The sequence below is a fragment of the Gobio gobio genome (genome assembly GCF_949357685.1).
Source record: "Gobio gobio genome assembly, chromosome: 15".
In the NCBI taxonomy this organism is placed as follows: Eukaryota; Metazoa; Chordata; class Actinopteri; order Cypriniformes; family Gobionidae; genus Gobio; species Gobio gobio.
The window spans coordinates 49,401,187-49,411,186 of NC_137108.1; the positions used below are offsets into that span (position 1 = coordinate 49,401,187).

Below are 10,000 nucleotides of genomic sequence, written 5' to 3' on the forward strand. Positions count from 1 at the left end.
ATTCCTTGCCTTGAGATTCATGACAGTTTAATTGCCACCAGAAAGACTTCCTTCATCCTGACAACCTACAAACCCACAAGAGCCCACAGAACAAACACACGCAGGGCATAATGTGGCCGTCTGCAGATGAACATCCTGCTTTACATGCCGTTTAGAGACCGAGTGAGAGCGCTGTTACAGGACACACACACACACACACACACACACACACACACACACACACACACACACACACACACACACACACACACACACACACACTCAGGCCCGGGGGAACGTGCTCTGAGACGGAGAACACCGTTTGTGCATCGTTTTAAAGCTTTAAATTCCAACTCAATCGGTTGTAATTTGAAGGAGGAAGTAGAACAGCTGCAAGTGCAGATTTTAGATTATTTGCTTTCTTTTTTTAGCATGAATAACCCAACGTATGTTTATATGAATTACCCATGTTATCACTTAGGTACAACATTTTATTTTAATTTTACAATTTATATAAAATTAAAAATGTGTTTTTATATATATATAAAAAAATCATTTTATATAAATTGTAAAATTAAAATAAAATGCTAATAAATATTAAATATAACATTTAATATAAATGATATATAATAAATAAAAATAAGTGTGTATATATATATATACACACACACACACACTTATTTTTATTTATTATATCGTTTATATTACTTATGATTTATTTTATATATATATATAATTGAATTCAAATGTAATATAATAAATAATATAGATATTAAATATAACATTTATTATAAATTATAATAAATAAAAATATGTTGTATAACTAAAAATACGTTTATATATAAATAAATGTAATACATTTTAATTTAAATTGTATATAATAAATATTTAATATAAATTATATATAATAAATAAAAATACACACACACTTATTTGTATTTAATATATTATTTATTATTTGTTTTATATTAAATGTGTGTGTATATGTATATATATATTAGTTTCATTTAACTTAAATTATATATAATAAATAAATATACACTATCTATCTATCTATCTATCTATCTATCTATCTATCTATCTATCTATCTATCTATCTATCTATCTATCTATCTATCTATCGTTCTATCTATCTATCTATCTATCTATCTATCTATCTATCTATCTATCTATCTATCTATCTATCTATCTATCTATCTATCTATCTATCTATCTATCTATCTATCTATCTATCTATCTATCTATCTATCTATCTATCTATCTATCTATCTATCTATCTATCTATCTATCTATCTATCTATCTATATATATATATATATATATATATATATATATATATATATATAATATTTGCTGAAAGTGCAGGTTTGAATCATTCTTTTCATTTTTTTTAAACATGAATTACCCATAATAACTCATGTATTTTAGTATAAATTACCCATGTTATCATTTTAGTCAAGCATTTCATTTGTTTAATTTGAGAATTGATATAAAATGGAAATGAAAAGGCAACTTACATTTTAAATATAATATTGAATCTCCTCTAAAATAGATCCAAACAAACTCAAAGCTCAATCAGTGATCAGTGAGTCTCTGAACACACACAATGGTGGTGTTTTTGAATCGGTGTGTTATGAACGATTCAATGACTCGCTCATAAAGACATGCCACTTGTTTTGTTCAGTGCTATTTAAAGTTCATACAGGACCGTCACCTTTCACCACCTATTGGCTGAAGATAATATACACTTTATATATATACACTTTATAGCACTTATCATTCTATTCATTGTCTGTCTGTCTAATTTATTTATAAAAAAATAAAATAAAATAAACATTCTGTTCTGTGGTAGATTAACTGAGACTTGTTACAGCACTTGCATATTGCTGATATTGTTGCCCTTGGACTGCTCTAGCTGCTTCTATTGCCCTCATTTGTAAGTCGCTTTGGATAAAAGCGTCTGCTAAATGACTAATTGTATATATTATACAATTTATTCAATCCGACTGAATTGATTACCCAACACTTACTCAAAATTCACCAAAAAAGGTGCACAATGCAGCTCTGCCCTTCAGATATCATTGAAAACCCATATCGATCATCCACCTTTAATGCATATTTATATAGCACACATTTCTTTGCTCTTACCTTGGGTGGTTTAAATGGGTAGTCGGGTGTAAATGCAATGTCAAGGAAAAAGACCCCTCCTTCATACACAGAGCCCGGCGGTCCCAAAATAGTTGACCTCCATTCATAGATGTTGTCTCCTTTGGGGCCGGCGCTGTTAGTGGAACAAAGCAAAGAGATTTGAGAAGTTAAACAAGGACTGACTGGCCATTCCAGGAAGATCAATCATCATTAATTCATGAGTGAAAAGCCAACAAGGAGCGAGACATTACAGACACTGGCCTCGAACTAAACCAGATTTGCAAAGCTCAGAACATTTATACATGCTAAAAAGCTTGGAAAACCTCATGATATGATAGATTACAAAGGCACTTCAGGGGAAAAAACCACAACATGCTGTGGAGAATAATAGAGAGATTGTTGTAGAGGTCACGACCCACACTATAAAACAGACTGTCTTATAATAAAATGCTCGTACTGCAGAATCTAGATGCTTCAAACATTACATTTTTATTTTCCTATTTTAACAATCTGAAGCGCATGTGCACTTAAGCCCTATTCGCACAGGATTAGTTTTATCTGGAGACCTAGTGTGATTTAGAAATCCCCCCCACATCTGAATTTTGTGTGGCGCATTCGTACGGGATAAGCAAAGCCTGTGATTTTACTCGTATTTACTGACTTATCTCCCGGATATGATGTCAAGACTTGCCGATTCGCACGGGACTAATATTACCACAGGACCTCTGTGTTCGGCGAAATATGGTAGGTCATTTGCGAGGGAATTTTTACTTTACAAATTACAGGGAAATTCGCACGGGATTAAGATCACAGACAATCTCCGCAATTATTACACATTACTAGGAGGTCACCAGGTAATACTATTAATCGTCACTACCATTATATGCTTTTGGGACAGTGATATAGCGACTGAGACCTTAAAAGCTACACTGTGTGATATTTTCCCCCATCTAGTGGTGAAATGGTATATGACCATCCAGTGAATATTAGTTTCTGTTTTTCTCGATTCCGATTTCGTTTTAACTCCTACAGTGGCCGATTTAGTCCAAGATTAACATGTCGACCTCGTCCACATTCGACACGGTGCCATCGAGTGTTAAAACGCGAAAGGCGAAGCTTGAATTTACGGGTATGTCCCTCCATGTTAGTTTGCACCTCAGAGAATCGGATCTGTCGGATTTACATCACGTATATTCATTCACGTCTCACGAAATACATGAAAGTGAGTGACCGGTGAACTGGGAGAAGAATAGATTAAACTATAGTTACTATATAATGTGTATCTGATATGAATAAAACACGCAGTCAAGTTATAACTGTCTGAAAGGATTGTTTTTGTCGCTTCCATAGACATCAGTGTGTGTTTTTTGCTAGTACTTATGTGCATTTAAATGTCTGAAACCTAAAATAAACATGATGTGGTTGAAAACACTGAATTGTTGTGATTTGTGACGAGCGCTGAGTGTGTCTGTCTCTGGCTCGGCGCCAGCCAAAGCGCAAAAGCACGTTTGAATTTAAGCGGCACCGAAATCTGCGTTCATACATACCGGTTATATAGGTACCAGTGCCATATTGGCACCGGGTTTTAGTACCCAACCCTAGCGAACAGATGCGCCTGTGCATTTGATATTTAAACAACGTGGAGCTGGACGTGAAAATGAGAACTGCGTTGGGCTGAAACTAGGGCTGCAGCTATCGATTCTTTTTGTAATCGATTAATCTAGCACTTAATCGATCGATTAATTGGATGAAAAAATCTGTGTTTTAAACAACCAAAACACATAATGCATAACGAAAATGAAGAGGAAAAGCAATTTAATTTATTAATATGCACAACAGGTTTCATGCTGTAATCTAGCCCTGACATCAAAGTAAAAATCTTTTTATGTAGATTTCTACACCTGCAGCATTTACCATTAGGCTACTAACAAATAATATATCATTTCTGGGGTGAGCCTATTTGCTATGGTAACCTAGAAACCTGTGTGTGTGTGTGCGTGAGGCTTCATTGCAATTTGGTACTGAATACATATATTAATTTTCAATAGAGCGCTGCATTTGGCTTGCATCACTTGCATAGCGGTGTATATTAGATGAAGCATCCGTTCGAAAAATCGCGTCACATCACGTCCCGCCGTATACAATGCATGCTGAAATTATTGTTGCGTGGCTACATAAAAGTTTAAGCATATGTGATGCATAGCCACGATCGGTCTGACTGGCGCGAGAGAGGAGGGTGCGTGTGTGTGTGTTACTGATTTTCTACTATTAAAGTTGGAATTTTTCCAACAAATGCAAAAAGTGCATTTCTTTGTGATTTTAAAATACTTGAAGGAAACGGTTCACTTTCAGCAGTTATTGATGTCTGTGGGGCAGATTTATGTTTGTTGTACATCAGATACAGATACATTAACACAGTAGTAGACCTACATTACATTTATTTGGATGCATTAATGTGAGAGTGATTGTGTGTGTGAATTACTCATTCCGTCTCTATTCATTATGAAGCTGTGATTTGTAATTACTTCAAAGGTATTCAAATATATGCCTTTAACGGTTGAGTTTCTAAGCTACTTTAGTGACTTTACTTTAGTCATAGGACGGCGTTGACACTGCGTATCTGTGCTGCTCTCCGCGCGCGATCTTCATGCGAAAAGAGGTCTGCCTTCAGGGCGCGCGATCTTCATGCGAAAAGAGGTCTGCCTTCAGGGCGCGCGATCTTCATGCGAAAAGAGGTCTGCCTTCAGGGCGCGCGATCTTCATGCGAAAAGAGGTCTGCCTTCAGGACGCGCGATCTTCACGCGAAAAGAGGTCTGCCTTCAGGACACGCGATCTTCACGCGAAAAGAGGTCTGCCTTCAGGGCGCGCAATCTTCACGCGAAAAGAGGTCTGCCTTCAGGACGCGCGATCTTCACGCGAAAAGAGGTCTGCCTTCAGGGCGCGCAATCTTCACGCGAAAAGAGGTCTGCCTTCAGGGCGCGCAATCTTCACGCGAAAAGAGGTCTGCCTTCAGGGCGCGCAATCTTCACGCGAAAAGAGGTCTGCCTTCAGGGCGCGCAATCTTCACGCGAAAAGAGGTCTGCCTTCAGGGCGCGCGATCTTCACGCGAAAAGAGGTCTGCCTTCACGGCGCGCGCTCGTTGTCAAAGACGCGACACAGCTCGGCTCTGTGTCGCAGAAAAAAGCTGAGCACTGGACGGATAAGTTTTCCGTATTGTTGTTTTTGAATAGTGCACAATTGCTTCAATGTTCAAACTGGCAAGGCTTTAAAAGCATTTACTTGACAAACTTTATGAGGACGAAAGTGAAAGCGATCTGGCTTCGGGGCTTGCGCGTGCCGTGTGTGTGTGGCAGCTATAAGAATGGTAATCAACTTACATAAACTGTGTAAAACATGCAGTTACTATAGTGATTCTGGGCATCTAGAATCTAAACTAAATTCAAAATGTATCACGCGCTATGGTGTGCTTCCTGAACATTGAACAGCGGTCCGTGTGAATCAGATCCCTGCGCGTATAGTGCGCGTCATAGTAATTTAACGAGGCTTCGAGGCAGAATTTTTGCCTCGAGGAATTTTTGTAATCGAGTTAATCGAGTAACTCGATGAATCGTTTCAGCCCTAGCTAAAACTAGCAAAACACACTCATAGCGGAGGGTGTTTATGAGAGGGCCCTTAATGTTGATATAGGCATACCAGATGAAATCTAAGCAACAGTGACTCGTTTTCTTCAAACACATGCCTATTCCTCCGTCTGACGTAAGAGTAAATTGACTTAAATCTGCTGAAATGATAGTGAAGAAATCAAAACGGATGACTTTAGAGCACATCTTTGTCAAAGGGCTGCCACATCTGCTGGATTCCCTCGTGATAAGTGTCATGTTGGAGATTTACGACTGCTGTGTCTGTGCAAACACTGGGGCCAGATCCAGCCCATAATAATAAACAAGCACTCTGTTAAACAGCAGCAGATCCACTTGAATGTGTACTTGTGTTCTGGAGGGTGGTCTGTCCCGGGGGTCTTTTCCTCATAATGCCAGAGCCAATCCTCCCAAATTATACACGTAGGGCTGGGAATATTTCTTTATAACATGCAAATATATGTGCGGCGTCTATTAAACATTTGCAGAGTCATGTGTAAATATTTTTAATAATGTTTATATTTATTCACTATCTTACATGTGTGTTGACACGGCTAAAGAGATCCTTCTGGAACAGACAAAAATGCAGAGAACAAAGAAAGTATGTATTTTTGTAACATTTTAATATCTCGACAAAGCAATAAATTCATAAGTCTAGGTCTCTTAAAAATGGCTTGTGATGAAATGTAACGTTTGGTTTGTGTTGTTACACATCAATAATCAAAACGTTCTTGCGTGTGGTTTAATTTATATAATTTTGATTTAGTTTAAGTCGTAGTCTTTTGACTAAAATGCCATCTAGTTTTAGTCTCATTTTAGTCACCTGAATTGTTTTTAGTTTTAGTCTAGTTTTAGTCTCCTAAAATCTAATGAGTTTAGTTAAATTGTAATACATTAACCATTTAAGCATTACATAACCGACTGTCACTTGAACTGACATTTTGACATCATTTTGTTTTTGACATTAAAAATACACGAAAGAGCTCAATTCACTTTTTTGTTTGTTTTTTTAAAAACATCTATATAGTTTTTATAACTTTGTATTTCTGTTTTAGTTAGTAGGCCATATCAGGTTAAGCTAAAGCTTCAAAAAAGTTTATTTATTTTTTTAATTTCAGTTAACATTTATTTAATTTCAAGTAATGAAGATTTTTTTAATGGTTTTAGTGAACTATTATAACCCTGATACTTTATTGAATATGTGTCAAATACTGGTCTTTCCTCCTGACTATGAATTAAATGGGAATGAAATTAAATACAGTTTATTGTGTAACCAAAAACGAATATATAATGCGTGACTTTTAATGATAAACAAGCTCGAAATACACCGGGACTCTTATTTTGAAATGCCTTACTATTGCAGTTGCTCATTCAAGTTCAGATGAGGGAGATAAAATATGCGTCATTACAACCGTCTAAAACATATAAATATATAAACATTGTAAAGTAAACATTGTCATTATTCATCAGCATTAGTTCATAAACAATTGCCTGTCATAAATGTGTGTTATTGATTGATTGCACAGGACATCAGCTCTGACTGGATCTCTTCCCTAATCGACCCTCCCTAACATTTTCATCTCCCTCACACGATTCCTCGGGTAAAATATCAATTTCTCACGTTTTACAAATAGTTGGAAACATTTGGGATATTGTAAGTACTCAACTGAACAAAATATATAACACTGGCCTAGTGGTTTTGGGATATTTCACTGCTAAAATTTTACTTTATTCTAAAAAAAAAATGCTGTTGTTTCAACCCAAATTTCGTTCAAATAGGACAAACCCAGCCGTTATAACTCAACAGTTGGGTTAGTCCATATTTGACTCACGTGTGGGTTGAAACAACCATGCCTTTATGTATCATGCTGTAATTTTGTTAGTAAATCATGCATTTATAGTTTTTCTGACAGCCAGGTGGGGCCAGAGCTTGCTATTAAAAAAGCATTTATTTAGCTGTCAACGAAAATTTGGTTTAATTTTTTTACTTAATTGTTCTTACTGCCAATTTAACGAGTTCTAACTGGTTTTTCATAACTTGCGGTTTGTTTCCTTGGTGTTTTAATTCCCTTAGGGTGAATTCAGGACACTCTCAGCCATTGAGATGACTGGGAAAAAAGTGTCCCATTCAACCGGAATTCATTCTGAAAACCATTGTAATTATTACTTAGGTTTATGGAAATTTTTTATTTTTTTAATAATGCACTGACAGGGACCCGTCACACCGTTTCGAAAAATGCTCATTTGTTTGAGCTTATTTATACACACCTCTCCTCAACAAGAGTCTGGACGTCTGGATGACACACACACACACACACACACACACACACACACACACACACACACACACACACACACACACACACACACACACACACACACCTACTTAAAATGATCTGAACAAATCACTAACTGTAAGTATGAGTAATAATAACCGCACACATCCCTGACTTCCATTGAATGCAGGTTTCCTGTGTAAGTTACAATAACGTGAGATTAAAATTGAAAGCAGTAAAACTGGTTCTGTGCATGAGAGTGCGGAGGCTTGATCCTGAAAATTATAGATGTATATAAAGAAACAAATCTGAAGCGATACACTGATCAGGCATAACATTACGACCACCTTCCTAATATTGTGTTGGTCCCCCTTTTGCTGACCCGTCGTGGTATGGACTCCTCTAGACCCCTGAAGGTGTGCTGTGGTATCTGGCACCAAGATGTTAGCAGCAGATCCTTTAAGTCCTGTACGTTGCAAGGTGGGGTCGGGCTTGTTTGTTCAGCACATCCCACAGATGCTCGATTGGATTGAGATCTGGGGAATTTGGAGGCCAAGTCAACGCCTCAAACTCGTTGTTGTGCTCCTCAAACTATTCCTGAAGCAATTGTGCTTTGTGTCCGGGCGCATTATCTGCTGAAAGAGCAGTTTGAGCTCCAGTAGCTCGTCTGTTTGATCTGGGCCACACGGGCCAGCCTTCGCTCCCCATGTGCATCAATGAGCCTCGGCCGGTTCTCCACTTTTGATAGAGACTGACCACTGCAGACCGGGAACAGCCCACAAGAGCTGCAGTTTTGGAGATGCTCTGACCCAGTCGTCTAGCCGTCACAATCTGGCCCTTGTCAAACTCGCTCAAATCCTTACGCTTGCCCATTTTTCCTGCTTCTAACACATCAACTTTGAGGACAAAATGTTCACTTGCTGCCTAATATATCCCACCCACTAACAGGTGATGAAGAGATCATCAGTGTTATTCACTTCATAATGTTATACCTGATCAGTGTATATATACACACACACACACACTCTAATGACAATGTGAAAAACGATCTGGGATAAAAGCATCAGTAAGACGAGCAGTGCCATTCGACACGTGAGTGAGTGTCAGATGTAGTTACAGCCGTAAATCAGAAAGCAGTCACATCAGTCTGTCAGTATCGCTCTGTTTAGTTCCTGTCTCTGTGAAGCCCTTCCTTCTGAAAAGCACACTGTGCTCTGATTGGTCGGCTGGAGCAATGTGTTGGGATTGGTGTTTGGGAAATGTCCCGCCCCTTACCATAACCACCAGTTACAACACACTAGAGCTGCAACTAACGATTATTTTTTCTGTCGACTAATCTAACGATTATTTTTTCAGATTAGTCGACCAATCTAACGATTATTTTTTCAGATTAGTCGACCAATCTAACGATTATTTTTTCAGATTAGTCGACCAATCTAACGATTATTTTTTCAGATTAGTCGACCAATCTAACGATTATTTTTTCAGATTAGTCGACCAATCTAACGGTTATTTTTTTAGATTAATCAACCAATCTAACGATTATTTTTTTCAGATTAGTCGCCCAATCTAACGATTATTTTTTCAGATTAGTCAACCAATCTAACGATTATTTTTTCCAGATTAGTCTACCAATCTAACGATTATTTTTTTAGATTAATCAACCAATCTAACGATTATTTTTTCAGATTAGTCGACCAATCTAACGGTTATTTTTTCAGATTAGTCGACCAATCTAACGGTTATTTTTTCTGTCGACTTATCTAACGATTATTTTTTCTGTCGACTGATCTAACGATTATTTTTCCCAGATTAGCCGACCAATCTAACGATTATTTTTTTCTGTCGACCAATCTAACGATTATTTTTCCAGATTAGTCGACCAATCTAACGGTTATTTTTTCTGTCGACCAATCTAACGATTATTTTTTTCTGTCGGCTGATCAAACGATTATTTTT

General features: G+C 37.2%; 1 protein-coding gene across 1 annotated transcript in view; it reads right to left on the bottom strand.

The window, feature by feature from the left end:
• ube2e2 (ubiquitin-conjugating enzyme E2E 2) overlaps nt 1-10,000 on the bottom strand; it is a 66,614-nt gene that overhangs the window by 7,375 nt on the left and 49,239 nt on the right. Inside the window, exon 4 of the mRNA XM_079837221.1 lies at nt 2,128-2,260. Within this exon, the coding sequence (XP_079693347.1) occupies nt 2,128-2,260 (133 nt within the window). The remainder of the gene's footprint in view (nt 1-2,127; nt 2,261-10,000) is intronic.